Genomic DNA, 23,012 nt, shown 5'->3' on the forward strand with positions numbered 1-23,012 from the left:
TTAACAGACCTGGCTTGAGGGCCAATATAAGATATCAGTTCCAGGTTAGGTTACCCTGGCCCTTAATCTAAAAAACTGTTAAAGTCCATATTAGTTTATTTATTTTAATGTACGACTGCAAAAACATTGGATGAACTTTGGAAGCAGGTGTGGTGTGATCTGTGGCCAGTTTTATAATGGTTAAATCAAGTTATCTTTATTAAACGCATTTAGAAAGGGTATTATTGAGTATATTCATTAACAGCAGTAGGCTTCATTGATTTAAAGACCATAATAAATTCCATCATTATATATATAATTTGTCATGTAGTGAGATCAACTCAGATCAGCAAAGACAAACCTATTTTAGTACTGTACAGAACTTTCATGCAAAAAGGGGAATTTTTAATGTGTGAGTCAAAACTTGTTTTGCATTTGTCTCATTACAAATAAACAGATGGTAAACATTTGGAAGCACTTAACAAAAAATTATTGTTTACTCTTACTGTTGTTAAAATAACCATGTTATCTGCAGCTCTTGTGGTGCTTGGTGGCAGAGATGCAACATGCAGAAAAAGAAGGGACTTTAATTAAGTGCTTTTAGAAAATATTAATTAGAATATTAGAGACAATTGTGCCATATGATTATTACTATGCATTATTATGTACATATTATGTACATTCTGTTGTTTTGACATGTTGCTAATTTTAAACAATAGAAAGAGTAAAATATTTCTCACAGTCTGCCTGGAACCAAGCCCGCATCTGGAACCGGACTGTGGTCCACTATTTGAGGTGTCAGATGTTACTTAAGGTGCAGTGGGGCAGAGGTGGGGGACTCAAATCAGATGACTTTACTCAAGTTAGATTTAAGTCGTAAATTTTATGACTTAAGACTTGCTTGGCAAATATTCATAAAAGACTTGACTTTGACTTGGTATTCATGACTTGAGTCTCGGATGTGATTTTAATGACTTGAAATAACTACAAATCATTTAATGTATTTATTGTTTTATCGTCTTTCGTTCAATAAATATCTGTTTGTTTTTTAACACACTGCAAACTAAACGAGTGACGCAGCAGGCAAACAGAACGTTGACAGTGTTGCCAAGTGCCAACTTAGTCACTGTCAATAGATTGTGACCCCCCCCCCCCCCCTAAAAAAAAACCCTAAGTAAATAGATAAATAAATAAAAATAAATAAAAAGCACATAGCTTTTTTTGGTAGTTGCATGTGTACAGTACATTGTATATTAATTGGTCTGCGGTGTTACTCTCTGAGTAAAAAGCCTAATGATTATTTATGGGGATGCATAAAAGAAAAAAAAATCATGCTGTTGCAAACCCAACCATAAACCTAACCCTAACAAAAAACAAAACAAAACAACAAACATGCACACACATACACACACAAATATTAATAAATCACAGTCACTCAAATCATCTCTCGCTCTGCCTAACACACACACAAAGATTAATAATGTACATTATAAACAGGTGCAAGGTTTGACACGACATGGGCATAGGTGATTAATAACAACATTTTTATTTTGTGGTGGAGCATCCCTTTAACGATGAGTTCATGTTGCATAAAAGTGATGCCTGTTTGACGAATGCCATTTGGTGGCATAGAAATCATTTTACGTGAATTGTTTAATGGTTTTCTTCGGTGTTTGAGGCATATTGAAACAGCTCTACCTAAATACTTTTCATGCTTTAATGTTGGACTAATTTCAATGACATTTACATCTTAGGCTATGTAATTTTTATATTTATTTATTTTAGATTTTTTACTCTATTTGTAATTTACTTTTATTACTGTATTTGTACCTACTGTACTTTTTACTGTAATAGATGTATGTGGACACTTTTTGAGTAGAAATGCATATTGCAACTTTTTGTTGCAAATAAAACTCCCATAGTCCATAACTACTGTAGTTTTAAGTTATTTTAATATATGAATGTGTCTTGACTTGATTCTCACAAAAATGTATGTGGACTTGGTTGAGACTTGAAGGTTAAGACTTGAGACTTGTGATTTGCACATGTGTGCTTTACTCCCAGCTCTGCAATGGGGCACTCCATTTATTTACAGATGTCTGTAGATGGTGCTGTGTGAATGGTCTAGTGAAAATGTAGGTTTTATTTTTGCTCGATTCCTTTGAACTTATTATTATTATTTTATTCTTAAGGCTAGGTTGCAGTTGATGCTGCTACGCACGCTCTGTCTTTGCTGTCAGTTTGACTTCCACATAACATGCATTGTTAACACAACACAGTTTGCTGTATTTTTACGTCTGAAGTGTAAGTTGACTAAGACATCACCTAATGAAGGCAGGAGGATTTAAAACATCTGGGTGTCAATGATAAAATCCATAGAAGGAAATCTTTACTCAAGATTGTAACAAGGGTCAGTCATGATCTCATCCACCATCTGCCACCTGTAAGAAAACTAAAAGAAACCTCACAGCTAGGGCTGATGGGCGATATGGGCAAAAAAAAACTTTTGTATTTTTAGGCCGATTTGCAATATAAGGTTAATATCTCGATATGCATTTTTGTATTTGGATTATTATTATTTTGTGAGTTATGCATTGCATTCAGGAAGACAGCACATCTCAAACACATTACACAGCATAAGTCTCCAAGTGAGGGCCGTAGCTGGGATTTGCGGGGCCCTGGTGCAGGTTGTACCCGTGGGCCCTGTTTGAAATTCTTTGATTTGTATGCTCATTCTGTTTATTTATTTGAGGCATTTACACAGTGTTTATGTTTTTTTTTAGTTTGTAGGCATTCAGGTACAGAAACCGAATAATTAAATGTAAAATAGCACTGTAGTGTCTGGACTGTAAAAACTGAATATACAACCAAACCAAAATATATTCAGACACCTTCAACATTTCTCATATTATTAGTTAATTAGCTATACTTTAGATAATGGTAAAAAAATATGACAAAAACTTTGAGTTAAACTGTGTCAGATCAAATTCATCTAGATAATGTCAGATAACTTTGATAGAAAGATATGTAATGGATAACAATCAACCAAAAATTCAGATAACTGTTAATATGACAATATTTATTTGTACAATTTTTTTTTTTTTAATGAATTTCACTAGTGGTCCACTGTATGAAGATTTTTTTGGGGTATAATATGTCACAGGTCGCTTTATTTTTCTATACTCACTTACATTAAAGGTCCCCTTCTTCATGATCCCATGTTTTAAACGTTAGTTAGTGTGTAATGTTGTGTTTGTCGCCATGTTGTTGAAACGCTGTTATTTTCATCTTGGGAGTCCAATCACCTTTGTTTGGCCTTCCCAGGGACGCTGTACTTGGAGATTAATGGTTACAATTTATGTTTAATTCGGTTCTTGAAAATTATAATCCACATGAAAAACTATGTGCAGCACATTTTGCTGAGGACAGCTTCCTCAATCTCAATCAGTTTAATGCCGGATTCGCACAAAGATTATTCCTGAAAGATGGAGCAGTTCCCTCTTTGTCTGGAGAAGGCGTTGTTTATGGACCACAAATGGTAAGTGTATTTTATTATTTAAGTTGGTGCGTTTAACAGTTTCTGTAACTTATTACACAAAGGGCAACACTATTTAGCTTTGTTAACTAGATGTTAGGGCTTTGCAAATAAATTTAATGCGATTTTCATGCGCATTATAAGTACATCTCCAGCACACGCTCCTGCCCACTTGCTTCTCAAAACCATCCCAATCGCGTTTCCAGGAGGGCAGCGTGCGCTAAGCTGGTGTCGAATCACAACACAGGAACCACTGGCACAATCAGAAGTCGTTACATATTACTGAAGGAGGGACTTTATAGAACAAGGAAGTCACCAGCCCGTTTTTATGACAGTGAAAACAGCGGTATACAGATAGGTAAATTGTTTGAAAAATACTGTGTTTTTTTACACGTGAAACATAAACACGTTATACTGCACACTGTAAACAGAATCAAAGCTTCAAAAAAGCACGAAAAACGGACCTTTAATTATAGTGTCCTGCACGCACTAGTAAAAAAAAAAAAAAAAAAAATATTATTAAAATATTATATCTGGTGTCTGAATAATTGTTGGTTTGACTGTGCATTAATTCTTGTTAAACTACAAAGTAATTCAGTCAAGAACAGTGTGCGATTTTCTTTCTTTCATTTTCTTGGATTAACATTACAGTAGCTAGCTAAATTTTGTTTAACACTTTGTTTAATTTTTGTTTGTTGTTCTTTTGTTTGATTGTTTGTTACTCAGAGACAGACAGTACGCTCCATGAGACAAAAAAAGTAATTTAGCCAAAACCACTGCATAGCCCGCTCAACATGCATCAACTGTACATGCATGTTAATTTTATCAGATGATGTCACGATTATTAATGAGAGAATCCTGGTTAACATGTATTAATGGGTCATGTTTCGTCACTATTTAGAGTGGAAATTTTCTACAATATTCACTCATAATGACAGTAAAATAGGCCATTCTAAGACAATCTACTGCAGTAGCCAAAAAAAAAAAAAAAACATTTACAGTGAAACTGGTATAATTTTGAAAAATACAGCGATATTAAATTTTGGTCATACTGCCCACCACTGCTATTTAGTTTATAAAACTGTGGGGCTGCACTAAAAAGTTTGTTCCTGAATGTCTGTCTGCGGCCGCTTATGCCCTACCTTTCTGAAACGCTTAGATTTTTACAGAGCTCATCTGTCTGAAAAGTGAGCTTTGCTGTGATAGGCCAGCTATACAGTGCGTTGTGATTGGCTGAATACCTCAAGCGTGTGATGGAAATGTTATGCCCCTCACCATCAGAACACCAGCCTGTGCGACGAGACAAAAACATTAAAACCCATTATAAATAAGGCATTTGTTGCATCCAGTAGGGACATAATTACTGATTATCATGACAAATACGGTCTTTTTACGCATTGCATTGCATCGCGCCACATAAACATAAAACCATGTCTGCCTTTGTGATTGTAGAAATGAAAACAACAAGAGCAACTCTACATTGCTCCAAACTTCCATTCATCAGTGGCAAATTATTTAAATATAAAAAACATATATTGTAGTCTACTCTCTCCTTGATAAAATGCATTGCACTCTTCTGAATATTTGGGTTGAACTGTTCTGGAACAGTGTTGTAAATACAACTTAACCACTTTCTAGTCGTGTCCTCTTTTGGAAAGCCAAACAAAGTGTTTTAATTTTCACAATGAATCACTTTGCCACACATGACCAACTAGAGTGAGTGGTGGCTAGCTAGAGAGCGGCAACCACATGTGACAACCCCGGGCTGGACTAAAAAGTTAAAATAATAAAGGTTATGATAAAAGTTATGCCTTCTGTTTTTGAGTGAACATTTTGCTACCCACATCGTGACATAGACATGGTGTTCTCATAAAAAGATTCTGGAGGAGCGTGTCAGATACTTAGCCTAATCAACACAGGTGGACCACAATCTAGTAATCAATACCACAATATAAATATCGCTGACTTACCTCCTCACATTGACGGTTTATCAGCATCCCTCCTCAACCCCATCTCCTCACTTTGAGTTCACTTTATAATAGACGAGGAAGAGGGGGTACTCTAGGTTCGGGCCATTCCTGAGCTCGGAGCCCCTTCCCCGGACAGCACGCCAAATATGCATACCATACCTCAGCTAATTATATGTAAGCGTGAACTCATGAAATGTGGGGGTGTGTTAGAATGGGCCATTTTAGGTAGGTGTGGTTATCTCTGAACTTTTATAAAGATTATCCCATGGTTTTGAGACTTTAGTCTTTGCAACTTTACAGATCTTCTTCATGCACCAAGAGATTGCAACACTCCAAAGAGTAGGAACAATTTCAATCGCATCATATGACCCCTTTAAATCAGCCATGAGTGAGTGCATTAGATAAAGTGAACTCTTCTATTTATTGTAATCATAGAGAGTGTGTTCATTTGTGCAGTGATAACCTACCAGCAATGTAATTTCTTTATATGGGGTTAAGTGAGGTTAACTAAAGTTCGGGAGCAGGGCCACGCCTCAAACAATCACCTGACTTCCAAACCTCCATATATACCGGGCCACCTCACACCACTCTGCTAGTCTCGTTCTCTCGAAGGACAGGTGTACTTGCCTGTTCTGAATGGCGCGCTGTTTGATTCATCGTCACTGACGACACTCGACGATCACCTCTCATCATTCTGATCACAGTCTCTTTCAGAGCGTTCGTGTTCGATCATCCACATTCTGGGTGCCCACTTACACTCACACACTCATCTCAGGCGGATCCTGAGCCCAACCTCCTTGCTCTCTGTCAGTGAGATCCGCGGGCCTAATTCGCCATCTTCCTTAGCGTGGTGAACGCCGAAACTGAATTCCCGCTCCCATCGCGGCCGCTTGCTCACGCTTCCTCAGTGCTCTCATTGCATGTCTTCTAGAATCCAGAGCCGAGGACAACTGAACCACGTGTCGCCTTCAACACGCTCTTAAATCCAAGGTATCCAATTCAATCGTGCAGAAAAAAAACAGTTATTTCAACTATATTCAGTTAAATTAAACTTCTGTCATAACAAACTTTGAGCCCCCCAGCACTTCCGGCAACTCTATTCTCCGTCACACGTGACGTCACTTGAATTCTCCTCCATAGCATCAAACCACAGCACCCCCTAGCGGCAGGCAAGACCATTGTTAAATCTGCGGCTATCACCACCACCACCACCACCACAGCGGTACCTCAGGTGGATGACCTCACAACTAACAACAGCACCACCTCTACAGTGCCCAGCGGTCGAGCCTGCAGTTAACTACAGCACCACCAGAAGTGCCTCAGGTGAAGTGATCATTTAGCTACAACAGCACCGCCATCAGCGCCTCAGGTGAAATGATCATACAGCTACAACAACACCACCAGCAGCACCTCAGGTGAAATGATCATACAGCTACATCAGCACCGCCATCAGCACTCACACAGACCAGCCAGTCTCCTTCAACCTCCAATTCTATTTCCAAACCTCTTTCCATTTCAACCCCTCCCTGCATCTTGCAACACACCCCACTCACAAATATCCTTTCATCCCAACATCCCTTCTTCCACCCTTCCTCTCTCCCTACCTTCCCTACCTCCTCCCCCTCCTATCCTCTCATCCCAACATCCCTTCTTCCACCCTTCCTATCTCCCTACCTTCCCTACCTCCTCCCCCTCCTATCCTCTCATCCCAACATCCCTTCTTCCCCCCTTCCTCTTTCCCTACCTTCCCTACCCCCTCCCCCTCCCATACCCTCTCATCCTCAACCCCTCCCCCACTCAAGACATCCTTTCATCCCATCCCATCATCCTTTCTTCAGCCACCTTCAGGGGCCGCCTCTCTTCTACAGGCGCCTCCACACCTGTGCATTCCGTGATGGAGCCACGTGAGAAACTCCTGCTCTCATAACCCTACGATACCAGCAGACTGCACCCCTCTCAGAAAGCACCTCCACACTCCTATCAAGAACCTGACATAGTCGACAGGCCACTAGCTAGAAGCTGTATACGGATGCAATACCCTAAGTAGACTTCAGCAGTTAATATGGTGGTTGCCTGGTTGATTCTGAACAGCCTCCAGAATTCAGTTCCTACAATTCACAGTCAAGAGCAGTCTCCACAGCATTATGAAATGTGTCCCATAGTCATAATATCACATCCTTGGGGGTTTGAATAGTCCGATTCTACTCATCTGCTCAGACGATGCAGTAGAAATTGGAAACATAAACAAGGGACGATTTTTTTTCCAGTTATGCAATTCATGCATAGGCCAACTTAATCTACTCAACAACAACTCCTCCTCCGAGCAACTCCTATACCACGACTCCTTAATCTCGTAAACCGACTCTCGTCTCATTTCCCATTCCAGAAGTTAGACTTGGCTCTGGAATAAACATGCATCTCTCGCCGGTCATACCACTGACCAAACACCAAATAGGCTTCCCAAGAAGCCATTCTTAATCGCCTTGCTCCAAGCATGATCTTCATGATACCTCTCCGGCCGGAACTGTCTCAAAGCTTCCTTCCCATCAACTGACCCACTGTATATCTTCAACTTAACATCTCACTCTCATTCCTTCCTCAGATCCGCACATGCATTTAAACCTACTTGAGGGATCAACTATTCCATCGAATAACCAATGGCTGCGATTGCCCAGCTTCTCTCTTTCCAACACATTCATATTTAAAGGCTTTGGAAAAACAGAAACCCACGTTAACCATCTAACGCCTGAACTAATCAGCCTCTGCATCCTCTCCGTATGAACAGGCTTACTGAGCTCACATATCTCAACTCTTCCCAACTTTGGGGGTCCTCATTGTCTGGCCTAAATATACGCTAGAGACGGTACCCCCACCCTGAGTCTCCCTGAGCCATCAATTCAAGATTCCCTTATCAACCTGACCATCATCCCATTCCCTTGACCCCTTCATCCTCTTTCTACTCTTCCCCAGTTGCATATCTTGTTTGTGGCGTGGTCCTAGCCAGTGAAATGGGGTTAAGTGAGGTTAACTAAAGTTCGGGAGCAGGGCCACACCTCAAACAATCGCCTGAATTCCAAACCTCCATATATACCGGGCCACCTCACACCACTCTGCTAGTCTCGCTCTCGAGAACCCACCCTTCCCTCCCTTTCTCATCCATTCAACCAACCTTATACCATATTATATTTCTATCAGGTTGTATAAGGGGGTCCTCATTGTCTGGCCTAAATATACGCTAGAGACGGTACCCCCACCCTGAGTCTCTCTGAGCCATCAATTCAAGATTCCCTGATCAACCTGACCATCATCCCATTCCCTCGACCCCTTCATCCTCTTTCTACTCTTCCCCAGTTGCATAGCTGGTTTGTGGCGTGGTCCTAGCTAGTGAAATATATATATATATATATATATATATATATATATATATATATATATATATATATATATATATATATATTAAAATGAGTACATTACAATATACATTTATTAGAATGAGTACATTTATGGGCTTAAAAGCTAGATGCAACAATCAGAATATTGTGCCTGGTGGGAAATGTAAAAGTGAAACATGCCATTACCTATATTGTACTGATGTACAGTTATAGAGGCCCTTCATAATGCAAAGGTCAACTGCCTTCTCTGCCAATAGTTAGAAATGGCACTTTAGTAAGTAGTGTTTAATAAACAGCTGTTTTCCTCAATTCTGTTGAGGTGAAATTCAGTGCAGTCCTGTATCGTGATATAGTCCCAATGTGAATGTACCCCTGTTTATATACAATCCAAGTTGCTGTAAGTGATCTAGAAAGGTAAGTTCGAAAAAAAAAACGAAACTCCACAGTCCAGGTGTGATTGGAAGCTGTAAATGGACTCACTGATTGCCATGCTGCTCTTTTTTATAATGCACCTGCTTCACCTGACTAATCACCTAACAGGCCAACCATACAGTTCTTAAAGACATACACACACTAAAAAGTTTAAAGGGTTAGTTCACCTAGATAGAAAATTTATGTAATTACTAACATACCCTCATGTTGTTTCAAACCCGTAAAACCTCTGTTTATCTTTGGAACACAGTTTAAGATATTTTAGATTTAGTCCGAGACCTCTCAGTCCCTCCATTGAAGCTGTGTGTACGGTATACTGTCCATGTCCAGAAAGGTAAGAAAAACATCATCAAAGTAGTCCCTGTGACATCAGAGGGTCAGTTAGAATTTTTTGAAGCATTGGAAATACATTTTGGTCCAAAAATAGCAAAAATTTCGACTTTATTCAGCATTGTCTTCTCTTCCCTGTCTGTTGTGAGAGAGAGTTCAAATCAAAGCAGTCTGGATATCCGGTTCGCGAACGAATCATTCAGTTCACCAAATCGAACTGAATCGTTTTAAACGGTTCACATCTCTAATACTCATTAATCCACAAATTACTTAATCTGTTAACTTTTTTAATGTGGCTGACACTCCCTCTGAGTTCAAACAAACCAATATCCCTGTGTAATTCCTTTACTCAAACAGTACACAGACTGAATTGCTGTGAAGAGAGAACTGAAGATGAACACCGAGCCTCACTTCAAATCTATTTATCTCAAATTAGGGATAGGGGGAGTTATTTGGGTTTGGGCTATGCTCCGGGCCCGGACCCCTCCCCCAGGACAGCACGCCAAAATATGCCTACTATTCGCCTTCAGATTAGATGTAAGGGTGAACTCGTGAAATGATTACCATCTCTATAACTGGCCATCAGTACATCAGCACCTGTTTTCATTATAAATCATTGTAAATGCTGCATTTCTATCAATCTCATGATGTTCTGTCATTGGCATACAAAGTTACATTTTACTAACTCAAATTACTTACTCAAATGATTCTTATTGTATTTTCCTAGTGCTGAAATACATCACTGTAAGTGTTTTTCTCTAGTGTTTTATAATTGAAAAAAAATGCAGTGGTATGTTTAATGAATATAATAGTTTGTAGAACCCTTCAATACAGTATTTTTTATATTTGTGGGGGTGGGGCGGGGGGACTAGACATAGTCTCAGAAAAATATTTGCCGGAATCTTAATTTTTCATGGTATCTCCTTCAGATTTGAAATAGAAACTCATGAGACATTTGACTTTCAAACATTACTTTTCTAGATTGTTCCATGATTCAGCGTGGTAAAAAAAAATTCAACCACTTCAGTGTCTATAACTTTTAATATTTTGGAGCATTATCAACTATGGTTGACAAAAAGTACAGCCCAAAGGGTCTTCTTTCCAAAGACACCAAAATTATGTGTGTAACAAACTGAAGTAAGGAACTGTTACAATTTTAATTTAGGTAGAGCACTTTCAGTTGTGAGTCCCATAATGGGGGGGTGCTGGCTAACAGGTTAAACTTCAGACACCATGTTATGTTAACTGGAAGCACGAGACAGGACCCAGACATAACATATCATAGCAAACTTTATTTCCTCTTTGTTCACCGTACATATGTGTCCAGGTAATCCCAGACCTTAAACAATTATTCTCTTTACAGAACAGATTAAATCCACTAGGATTGTTGTGTTGTCCTAATTATGCAGCTAAGTGGAAGTATATAGAATTGTCTTTGATGGACACTCCTATACAATCGGTTATAAGATGCATAGAGCAAGTAAATGATATACATCTAATACAGAATCAATGTGTGGGCCACTCTGTCAAGCAGTGGATGGAGGTGGTTAAACATTTTAAGTTTCAAATAAAGGTAAAATTAATAGAGGTAAGAGATCAGAAGCCCCAATGAGGATATTTTTTTCTAAATCTATTCAAACTTTTACAGTTCCATGTGAGGCTGAAAATATCAAAGGGGTCATAGGCAAACTGTATAGTGCTATCCTTGCAATTAATAAAATTCAGCGGAATACATCAGGCAGCGATAGGAGAAAGACATGAGGGAGCAAATATCAGAAGATTAATGGCTTCTTGCATGGAAAACTAAGTATTTTATGATACATTAATCTGGAGAGGAATTCGTTAATTTTGGGTTGAAATGTTAAGAAATGCAGAGAAATTTAAGTTCTCTTGGAAACAGCACCCTTGCTGGAGAGAGTGTGGTTCTGTACAAGCAGACTCTGGTCACATTTTTTGGTTATTTCCACATATGCAGTTTTAGGGGAAGGGAAGGGCAGGGCAATTAAAATCAAGGGTAATAGGCTTTAAGCCTTTAACATAGATGTGTCATTTCCCACTATGTTTCTAGGGGTCACGCCACAGGTTTTGAATAAAAGTGATAGCTATTTCTTGATGTTTTTAGTTGCATGCAAGAAAGCAGTTACTAAATGTTGTTTTAAGATTAAGATTAAGATTAAAATAAAATTAAGATAATTCTCCTAAATATTGTCAGCCAAATATGTTCTATTGAACAAACAATGTTCCCCCTATGGTTACAGAAGAATAAAGATGAAAATTATTGGAGGAAATGGGATTGTTATATACTGCGAACACAAATGGCTAAACATCCAAAGTGCACCTCAACTTTTGTCTGTACTATGTGGTTCTTGATTTCTTGTAAGACCACATGTTACAGTTAATTAATTGTTATTTTATTATTTTTATTATTATTTTATATTTATTTTTCACTTTCTTAAAAAAAATGCCTCTCTTCTTTTTCTAATTAGATCAGTATCACAGTTTCGTACTGGAATTTTTATGTTTGATAAAAATAATAGATAGAAACCCAAGATGGTTGCATTCTTTAAAATTGTTTTTCTACTGTTTAAGTAGTATAACATGTTTTGATTGAACCTCTGTTGTTCTGCCTTTGTGCTGTTATTTTATTAATGTGGATATTTTGTTTTTAGTTTTTTGCAGTTGACATTTTTTATCTACACATAATCTATAATTAACTATTCCTTTCTCCTTTTCTCAGAAAATAAAAATGATGAGAATACTTCCATAAAATTAAAGTAAAGCTCTGGCCTGCCTTCTCATTTCTTACCGGTGTCTGTCCCATGCACACACGAGTGTGGGATTTTGCAAGACTAAGTTTGATTTTATTCAGTACTTTAAAATGTTTTAATGCAAATTATTTAAACTGAAAAGTAACTTGCATTACTTCTGAAAAAAAGTTAATCAAATATTAATGTGTAAATTTATATAGTAATGTGCAACTTTACTTATTTAAACTGAAAAGTAACTTGCATTACATCTGAAAAAAAGTTAATCAAATATTGTGTAAATTTATATAGTAATGTGCAACTTTACTTGTTACTTTAGAAAAAATGAAGAGAATGAAAATTAAAATTGAAAAGAGATTGTTTCACTTGCAAGGTATTTATTAGCATTAAACTGCATTACATTACATACTGTGCATGACAACAGCGGTAATGCTTTCAATAAAACTGTCGAATACTTAAATATACATTAACAGAGCTCAACATTTTCTTCAGAAAAATGTCAAATATTATTTTTATCTCTTATTCTTCCTTGATATGTTTCTGGATCCAGGAGAGAATGTCCTCATCAATATGAATGGAAAGAGATCCATCTGGATTGATGGGAACAGTGAAGGGGAGAGGAATACCCATTCTTGACAGTGTCATCTAGAACAGCGGAGAGAAAAATGAATTGTATTTTCTGTTTATATCTTCATGAGATATAATAATTTAAAGGGAAACTATTTCACCTCTGGAATCCTGGCAATGACATTCAAGGACCTCTGGGTTGGCAAGGCTGCAGTAAGTTCAATCTCTTTCTCACTGTTCGTTACTCTTTCAAGTCTGAATCCTGTCTGGAAAGCCGCCATAGGGATGTGTTTGGACATTCTAATTGGGGTAGGATACACCGATAATAATTATTAAGTCAGTGTCATTTTCTACATCACTTCATACATTTGTTGTTCTGTGCTGATGAACCTTACTTTTTAGCATAGCTGGTGACAGTAATCGGCAGCCTCTCCCATTCCAGCTCTAAACGCGCAGCAGGGAATTCACCCAGTACACCAGCCTCCGCTTTAGCAGTGACTGCATACTGCTGGCACTCTGGACCCCAAGCAAGCTTGGCCTGAAAAACAGAGTTGTAGTTAAACCTGAGAAGAAATTATTCCCTACAATTTTTTAATCACACTTCAACACTTACAGTCATTTTGTGCTTGCTCAGCACAGCCCCATCAACACAGATCTTCAGGTTGTCATTTTCAGCGATGGAAGAAACAACAATTTGCACTCTTGCAGTTGGTTTGTCAAAGTAAGCAGCAAGTTGGTAGCCCAGCAGTTTGTGGTCAGCTCTCACAGCACGGGCAATGACAGCAAAAACAGGTGAACCTGAATTTCCGAGAAACTTAGCCTGAAAGCATACACCATACAAAGATAAATATCTTATTTTAGTTAGAGTTTTCTGTTATTATGACAAAACAAATGACATTAATTGATTCACCTGTTTCTGGATACGCTCAAAGCTAGATCCGGAACTTCCACTGCTAACTTTCTTTGAGTCACCATGGGGTGCCAAATACTGCAAGAAATAAGGTTTTATAAGTGTCTGATAAGTGTTTGATCTAAAGAAACTATGTTGTTGACTAAAATATTTTTAGTAATTACCCGATCCTTGTGGAATTTCCCGAAAGCCTCCATGATGGTGGCAGTCTAAAAATAAATAAAGTATTCAGTACAAATTAATATACAGATTTATCACACATGACATTCCTCATCCTCACCTTGGTCACACGAGACCTGGACCCTGAGGAGCTTGAACTGCTGCTGCTTCTGCTGCTGCTGCTGCTGCTACTCCTACTACTGCTGCTGCGGCTGCTGCTGCTGCTTTCAGAAAAGTTCCTGTTTTTATCTTCAGTCTCCAGGATGCCCTTCAGTTTCAACAGGAAAGCCTTTCCTTCTGCAGTCTCCTCATCAATGAGACTGATTTGCTTAAGGAGCCTCTCGGCAGCTCTAGGACCAACTTGGACTTCAAGCTCCAGTCTTTCAACTGCAGGACCTTCCGCTAAAGCCAAAACAACAGACCCTTAATTATCATTTTATTTGAAAATTATTGAGTTTCATGAATGTAATAAATTCTGTAAGTATACCTCTTGCCACTGTAACACGGGCTGTGTGGTGTCCAATAATGTAGAACAGAGGAGTATTTCTGATAAAAGCAGTATTGTGAGAGTGCACCTCAACGCATCCCTTGATTTCAATGTATGGGACAGCAAGACAGAGAGTCTTGTCAAATGGAGCAGGAGCTCTCATAGGAACCTCATCTGAATTCTCAGATGACTGGAAAGAAAAATCAAGTATTATAATGAGTCTAACAATGTGAAGCAAATGAATGCTCAGCATACTAGACCATACACAGTAAGTTGTGTGAGTGATCAAAGTTTACCATATATTCAGCAGATGTCTGGGATTTCTGCACAGCCAACTCAGATACTAAAGGAACAGTCCTCTCAGCAGAAGGCTCTTCAATGTTTCTGACCACAGCAAGAGTCTCAAAGCTGTCAGAACAAGAAGAAGATGACTTGCATTTGACTTTTTAGAAACAATATGAATTAATAATTGGTTCAAAACTTTTTCTTCACTGGCATCACTAAGATTTCATTACCTCAGAGCAGCAATATGTTCAGGAACCTCAACAGGCAGAGCCTCCACCTTGTAGTAGCCCTTGAGAATGTCTGCTCTTGCAGCTACTTTTCCAGGAGCAATTGTACGGATTTTTCCTCTCGCCATAACAGCAGCTTGGATCAAGGCAGTGTTCACTCCCATCACAGCAAAGGTCTGGAGAGCAATACTGAGAAAATAAAGGAGATTGTAAAGAGCTTGTTGTGTGCATTATATCTCATCTCTATGAATGTAGCTGTAAAAGTGTACCTTGGTCTAGCTTCAGCCTGGAGTTGAATATCAGTCTTCTTCAGCTGCTCAAGAGTCATGGTCTCAATCTCCTCAGGGAGAGGAGGTGTAATGGTGGCCTTAACTAAAAGGCAGAAAGGAGCCACATCAACATAAGTGGCGACCCCAACATATAAGAAGAAAAGGATTTAAGATTCTAAGAAAAAACATACCATTGACACTTGCAGCAGCAACGGCAGCAGTGTACAAACTAAACTCCATGGGCAAACCAACTGCTGTTGGCAAGATACGACGCACTTCAGCTGCAAGCAGAGGTTTGGCATACTGCCAGGCAATTCCTTCCTGCAAAGCTTTAAGAGCCGCCTTCAACATTTCACGTGATTTGGTTCCACTCACAATCTGGGGATAGTGTTAATGAGAATCTTATTTCTAATTATGACAATAATTTGTGAGAAAAATCTAAAAAAGAAATAGTAATGAAAGAGAAGAGATAAACTACAACACAATACCGGTATAGCTTCTTCAATGATGGTCTTGTCAATCTTGACAAAAGCCACTTCTTGTCCAAGTAATTTAATGTAGGCTGAAGCCAATGGCTGATTGTTTGGTAAGTCCTTCCAGTTTGTGAGCTTGAGGGGTAAAACATAAGTCATACACATTTTCCCTGTCATGTTTGTAATATTGCTTACAAGTATAAAATTAAACAGTGCATTGGATATGAAAACGTACTGCTCTCAGGGTGCGCTTAATCTTTGTGATTTGGTCAACACCTTCATCTGCAGCAGGAGATTTCAGAAGAGCCTCCTGGATTCCTTCAGTTCTTACACCAATCTGTTTGCGAGCATGGATTGAGTGAAGGCTGAAACATTTTTAAGCATGAATCAGATTTTCTACCCACCTCAAGAACATCAGCAGCAGCTCCAGCCAGATAAGCACGTGCTTTAGCTACAACAGCTCTGGGCAGGATGGTTGCAGCATCATTGATCATGTAGGCACTGCCAGCAGCTCCAACCATGAGTGAAGCTGCACAGACATAGGAAAGAATATCATTGATGCAGTCTTTTACAGTATACATTTTAATAAAACACCCAACACATCATTTGTAAGCTTTCTTGAGAATTTTGCAAAACTTACTATGATAGAAGTCCAGCTGAAGGGCTCTGCTGAAACGGTAGCTAAGTCTGTCTAGCTTGCGGCTCATGAGCTTGATGGCAACATTAGCTGCACCAGCACTGAAATAGACAACTATTATTAAAATGCTCATTTGGCATGATAAATAAAATGTATGATAAAACTTCTTACACAGCTGCCATATCAGGAGCAGTGATTCTGGTCAAGGACTTGATGTGGGAATAAGCAAAGCTCACAACATGCATGTTGGTTTCAGTCTTCAGAGCACCAGCAAGACTGGAGACAAGAGCCACTGATGGCTTGGCCTCAAACAATACAATACAAGCAACCATGCGCACTTCTGGGTGGAGAGCTCTATCCAACACAAGCTGCAGAGCCACTGGCTGAACCTGTGGCAAGAAACAAGGTCAGTTTATTGTTGGAAAAAAATGGGCCATTTTACAATAATTCATTCCTACAATGACTGACACTTGCCAGTTTTGGTTCCTTCTTGGCAATGTTCCTCAGGGCCAAGATAGCATCAACCTGGACTCTAAGGGGCAGAGATGTAGCTGCAGTTCTCAGTCCTGGCAGGAGCTTCATGATGGGTTTAAGACTAGCAGGGTGACCAGCATTGCCCAGAACTTTAAGAGCCAATGTGATTTCAGGAATGTCATTTTTAGAAGTTGCCTCTGCAGCAATATCATGAATGGGCTGAGGAGATTGAGGCACATACAATTAGAAAATCTGAAAAGGTAAATGAAAATCTGAAAAGGTAAAATGTAAGACTTGAATTGTTTACCCTGAGGAGCTCAGAAGAACAAGTGGGAACTGCAACACAGTGCCTGGCAATCATGGAACCATATCCAAGCATTACAACTTCACGGAGAGCTGGGACTTTGGCAATTTTCTCGTGTGTAACCAAACTCTGTTCAGCAAAATAAAAAAATTATTAATTTGAATTGGGTAAGATTTGAAGAACAGCATTTTGAGTATAGTTAGATTTACTCACAGCTGTCAATTGCATTGTTTCCAGATCAGCAGTGACCATGTGCAAAGCAACCACAAGAGCCTGAATGAACTCTGGAAGGGTAAGTTCACCAGCCAGGAACTTCTCCTTGATGAATTTTACAATGACTGGTGTGCCAACCGAAGGAAGAGCATCCAGGAGCCAGCGCCTAACAGAGTCATTGTTTAAAATGTAAATAAAAAATTAAAAAAATCCCATTAATGTATTGCTGACAAATTGTACCTGTAAGCTGGTTTGTCCTTGAACTGAGCCCAGATAGCCTCAATGTTCTCCAGGGTGGAAACACGCAGGAGCTGGATGAGCTGAACAAACTTGAGTGGAGCGTCTTCATGGACCATGTCCACATTGTTTGCAACAAGGTGCTTTAGGATCTCGATGATCTAGAAGAGAGTAAGAGCTAGTTTCAGTTGATATGTTCAGTGTGGTTCAAAGGGTTTGACTCTGAGATAGTTAAAGTATTACCTGGGCTGGAGCATCACTGATCTTCATTAGATGAATGGGGGTCTGAAGAATCTCAGTTGCAAACTCATATTGCAGGGATCCACGAGCCAAGTAATCAGCTTTGATTGGAGCAACAGGGGTCTTCTCAATCTCAACAAAAGCCAAGGTTTGTCTGAAACAAATAATTATTTTTGAAAGTCAACATAATGAAATGTGTTGGGCATATTGTTAGTTCATATTTCTCACAGAGGATCAGTCATACTTTGCTTCCATCTGAGCAGCACCATGAATCTCATTGAAAGGTGAAAACTGATGCACTTCCTCAACTGTTGCTTCAGCGATTAGTACACCAGCGGACGCCGGTTTCATGATGTAATTGTAAGTTGCAGTTTCTATCAGACTCTTGATTCTCTGTTGAGAGAAAGGTATGTGATGAATTTAACATTTAAAAAATTATATTGTTGAGGGAATATTTCAAGTCATTCCAGTCTTGTTCATTACCTCTGTGCATTCATGACACCTCTCAGTGTATGCCAAACCAACATCCTTCATGATTCTCTCCTGGCAGTGGCTCAGATCCTTAGACTTGGTTACGGTAATGTGGTTGGCTTTTGGATCCTCACTGATGACATAGTGGGTCCTGCACACTCCCTGAGCTCCAGCCTGGAAGGACGAGTCAAAAAATAAGACTGCAGAACTCAAAAAGGCTTTCTTAATGCCTTTATAAATGTTCTTAGGATTAATTTCTCACCTCTTGCAGCTCATAGATGTTCTGGGTCTTCTTGAGGTTGAGCTGAAGGATGTTGAGTATACCTCTGTGTAAGTTCAATACAGTAGGGGAGACTCCTGCAGGGGCAAATACCTTTCCAACCACACCATTAGCATACTCAAACTTGATGGGAATCTGAAGCTGAGCAGCCAATGCTGAGGTGAGCTTAGTGGCAGGAAAAAATGGATCCTTTGGCCAAATACCAGCGTACTCGTAGATTACAGGTTCCATGAGCTGTAAGGGACATTTTCCATTTAAATTAGGGCATTGTTGTTTTTAACATCCAGTTACGGCATATTTTTGTTGTTGTAATTTTCTTTAAGTGTGAAAATCTAGCAATTTCTACAGTTCTAAATCATTACCTTCATCAGAAAGGTGTTCTCTGTCACAGCACTGAGGTGAACCTTGCTGTTGACCTTTATACCTGCTCTGGCCAAACCTTCTTGAGGAAGACCGCCCAAGAGTAGAGCCTCATACTTGTACACATAGGTCTTATCAGGGGCAAACTCTGGGACTGAAAAGGGTAGACTATTTTTAAGTCTGTTGTTATAACCATTAATTTTAAGAAGCAGTAATGCAGTGTAAGTAACCACTTACAAACTCATTTTCCAAGTCATATTACTTACCAAGGTTGATCTGTTGACATGCTGAAAAAAAATATGTATGTGAATATATATACAGAGAGAGAGAATACTTTCAAGAGGTTCTATTTTTTTAAATAAGTATAAAGAGAGAAAATAAAATAAAAATGTATATATATATATATATATATATATATATATATATATATATATATATATATATATATATATATATATATATATATATATATATAAATATAAATATATTTTGACTTACCCACAAGGGCCACAGTCAGGGCAAGCACAAGAGCTCTCATGGCTGATGGTTTGTAAAGAACACTTCAGAGAAACAGACCTTTTATAGTGATTTCTTGCTGACCAATTATTAAAACTTAAATTAATTATTAACCGATGTCTTTAAGTGCATATCAAATTACACACAAGAGAAAACTTAACAAGAAAAGTCAACTTATTTTAACAGAAATATCAGTCAGAGGTTAGGTTAACCTGGCCTGACAAATTGACATTCTTTATGTCTACATTCACAGTGAAATGCTGTTCATTTGACTTTTATCTTCAAATAGGCAATTCTATTTCCAGCTATATCATACACATTAAACAATGCTTAAGCAACCAAATTTAAGTTTTTATAAATACATATATCTATAGAGTAAGCTATAATACTTATACTAAAAAATTTTTTTTTACTTTTTTTGTTAGCTATCAGTTCCAGGTTAGGTTACCCTGGCCCTTAATCTTAAAAACTGTTAAAGTCCATATTAGTTTATTTATTTTAATGTAAGACTGCAAAAACATTGGATGAACTTTGTAACTATACGTGGCATGATCTGTGGATAGTTTTATAATGGTTAAATCAAGTTATTTTTATTAAATGCATTAAGAACGGGTATTATTGTGAATATTCAGTAACAGCAGACTTCATTGATTTAAAGATGAAATCTATATTCAGAGACCATAAATAATAACTTTGGACACACCTTCTCATTCAAAGAGTTTTCTTTATATTCATGACTATGAAAATTGTAGATTCACACTGAAGGCATCAAAACTATGAATTAACACATGTGGCATTATATATGGAATTATATACATAACAATAAAAGTGTGAAACAACTGAAAATATGTCATATTCTAGGTTCTTCAGAGTAGCCACCTTTTGCTTTGATTACTGCTTTGCACACTCTTGGCATTCTCTTGATGAGCTTCAAGAGGTAGTCACCTGAAATGGTCTTCCAACAGTCTTGAAGGAGTTCCCCGAGAGATGCTTAGCACTTGTTGGCCCTTTTGCCTTCTGTCTGTGGTCCAGCTCACCCCCTAAACCATCTTGATTGGGTTCAGGTCCGGTGACTGTGGAGGCCAGGTCATCTGGCGCAGCACCCCATCACTCTCCTTCTTGGTCAAATAGCCCTTGATGCCTTCAGTGTGACTCTAGAATTTTCATAGTCATGACAATAAAGAAAACTCTTTGAATGAGAAGGTGTGTCCAAACTTTTGGTCTGTACTGTATATATATATATATATATATATATATATATATATATATATATATATATATATATATATATATATATATATCATACATACATGTACACTCACCTAAAGGAATAATAGGAACACCATACTAATACTGTTTTTGACCCCCTTTCACCTTCAGAACTGCCTTAATTCTATGTGGCATTGAATCAACAAGTTGCTGAAAGCATTCTTTAGAAATGTCGGCCCATATTGATAGGATAGAATCTTGCAGTTGATGGAGATTTGTGGGATGCACATCCAGGGCACAAAGCTCCCTTTCCACCACATCCCAAAGATGCTCTATTGGGTTGAGATCTGGTGACTGTGGGGGCCATTTTAGTACAGTGAACTCATTGTCATGTTCAAGAAACCAATTTGTAATTATTCGAGCTTCGTGACATGGTGCATTATCCTGCTGGAAGTAGCCATCAGAGGATGGGTACATGGTGGTCATAAAGGGATGGACATAGTCAGAAACAATGCTTAAGTAGGCCGTGGCATTTAAATGATTCCCAATTGGCACGAAGGGGCCTTAAGCGGCCAAGAAAACATCCCCCACACCATTACACCACCAGCAGCTCATTCTGTTAATGCCAAATTCTGACTCTACCATCTGAATGTCTCAACAGAAATCGAGACTCATCAGACCAGGCAACATTTTTCCAGTCTTCAACGGTCCAATTTTGGTGAGGTCATGCAAATTGTAGCCTCTTTTTCCTATTTATAGTAGAGATGAGTGGTACCCGGTGGGGTCTTCTGCTGTTGTAGCCCATCCGCCTCAAGGTTGTGCGTGTTGTGGCTTCACAAATGCTTTGCTGCATACCTCGGTTGTAACGAGTGGTTATTTCAGTCAAAGTTGCTCTTCTATCAGCTTGAATCAATCGGCCCATTCTCCTCTGACCTCTAGCATCAACAAGGCATTTTCGCCCACAGGACTGCCGCATACTGGATGTTTTTCCCTTTTCATACCATTCTTTGTAAACCGTAGAACTGGTTGTGCGTGAAAATCCCAGTAACTGAGCAGATTGTGAAATACTCAGACTGGCCCGTCTGGCACCAACAACCATGCCACACTTAAAATTGCTTAAATCACCTTTCTTTCCCATTCTGACATTCAGTTTGGAGTTCAGGAGGTTGTCTTGACTAGAACCACACCCCTAAATGCATTGAAACAACTGCCATGTGATTGGTTGATTAGATGATTGCATTAATGAGAAATTGAACAGGTGTTCCTAATAATCCTTTAGGTGAGTGTATATATATACAGTATATATATATATATATATATATATATATATATATATATATATATATATATATATATATATATATATATATATATATAATTTGTCATGTAGTGTGATCAACTCAGATCAGCAAGGACAAACCAATTTTAGTACTGTACAGAACTTTCATCCAAAAAGGGGATTTTTTTATGTGCAAGTCGAAAACAGTGTTTTGCATTGTCTCATTACAAATAAACAGATAATAAACAGTTGGAAAAATGTTATTTGTACTATTATAGCTTCAATGTGTTCTGTTACTGTTGTTAAAATAACCGTGTTATCTTCAGCTCTTGTGGTACATGGGGGCAAAGATTCAACATTCAGAAACAAAAGGGGCTTGAGTAGCCTACTTCTAGCTAGGGATGCCGCAATCGGCAATGGTCCGCGTACACAGACTCCATTGTAATCATTCGTTATAATGTCATTTATTTAGAAGTATTTTGAAAGCTGTGTGCAGGACACGGACAGCTGTTCAGCACTCGGAGTGCAGAGCTACATGTCTGAGGCACAGATAGCAGGAATCGGACAGCCGTTGGTGTACTGGCGCACAAGTAAGAGCCCCTTTCCTGCATGAGTGTACAGTACCTGTCCACTCCCTGTACAAGCAGACACAGTGAAGGGATGTTCAGTTCAACTCACAACTATATTTTTTAACTTGAGCAAATAGTTATTTATTTTTTCATTGGCTCAAGTAAAACAATATTATGGAAGTTTCTTATCTGATTATTATCATTTTAACGACTTAATTTTCTTGTAGTTTCGACATAATGAAAGTCGTTTTCTCATTATAACCACTTAATTTTTGTGTTATTTCGACATAACGAAAGTTTTTTTCTCATTTTAACTACTTAATTTTCTCTAAGAAGTTACAAAACTGTGTCAGCAGGTGGCACTGTAGAGCTGAATATAAATTATGGGGTGTTGTACACTATCCACTTTACTGTACACGGACCTTCCACGTGATCGCTATAAT

The 23,012-nt window shown here is 38.5% G+C and overlaps 1 protein-coding gene across 1 annotated transcript; it reads right to left on the reverse strand.

Moving 5' to 3' along the window:
* Nucleotides 1–12,760: 12,760 nt before the first annotated feature.
* On the reverse strand, nt 12,761–19,628 carry LOC127987415 (vitellogenin-like). The gene is made up of 28 exons (XM_052589732.1): nt 19,495–19,628; nt 19,263–19,283; nt 18,999–19,150; nt 18,619–18,870; nt 18,369–18,530; nt 18,130–18,278; nt 17,889–18,039; nt 17,649–17,806; nt 17,409–17,574; nt 17,199–17,324; nt 16,892–17,110; nt 16,589–16,806; nt 16,421–16,518; nt 16,185–16,309; nt 16,016–16,117; nt 15,796–15,915; nt 15,499–15,685; nt 15,308–15,410; nt 15,042–15,227; nt 14,823–14,934; nt 14,527–14,716; nt 14,161–14,441; nt 14,045–14,089; nt 13,881–13,958; nt 13,584–13,790; nt 13,366–13,508; nt 13,132–13,270; nt 12,761–13,048 (listed from the first exon to the last, which is right to left on the reverse strand). The coding sequence occupies exons 1-28, from the start codon at nt 19,532–19,534 to the stop codon at nt 12,923–12,925; spliced, it is 4,056 nt and encodes a 1,351-aa protein (XP_052445692.1). The 5' UTR covers nt 19,535–19,628; the 3' UTR covers nt 12,761–12,922.
* Between the last annotated feature and the right edge of the window lie 3,384 nt (nt 19,629–23,012).

This window comes from Carassius gibelio, chromosome B22 (assembly GCF_023724105.1).
Source record: "Carassius gibelio isolate Cgi1373 ecotype wild population from Czech Republic chromosome B22, carGib1.2-hapl.c, whole genome shotgun sequence".
In the NCBI taxonomy this organism is placed as follows: Eukaryota; Metazoa; Chordata; class Actinopteri; order Cypriniformes; family Cyprinidae; genus Carassius; species Carassius gibelio.

Bases quoted from the DNA above. Each gene is read 5' to 3' on its own strand.
- LOC127987415 (XM_052589732.1), bottom strand. From the start codon at position 19,534: ATGAGAGCTCTTGTGCTTGCCCTGACTGTGGCCCTTGTGG. The intron at 14,935-15,041 runs GTAATGAAATCT...TTGTTCTGACAG, and splicing joins GAACATATTGCTGCTCTGAG to CTTTGAGACTCTTGCTGTGG. The intron at 14,442-14,526 runs GTATACTTACAG...TTTTGGCTTTAG, and splicing joins CCGTGTTACAGTGGCAAGAG to CGGAAGGTCCTGCAGTTGAA.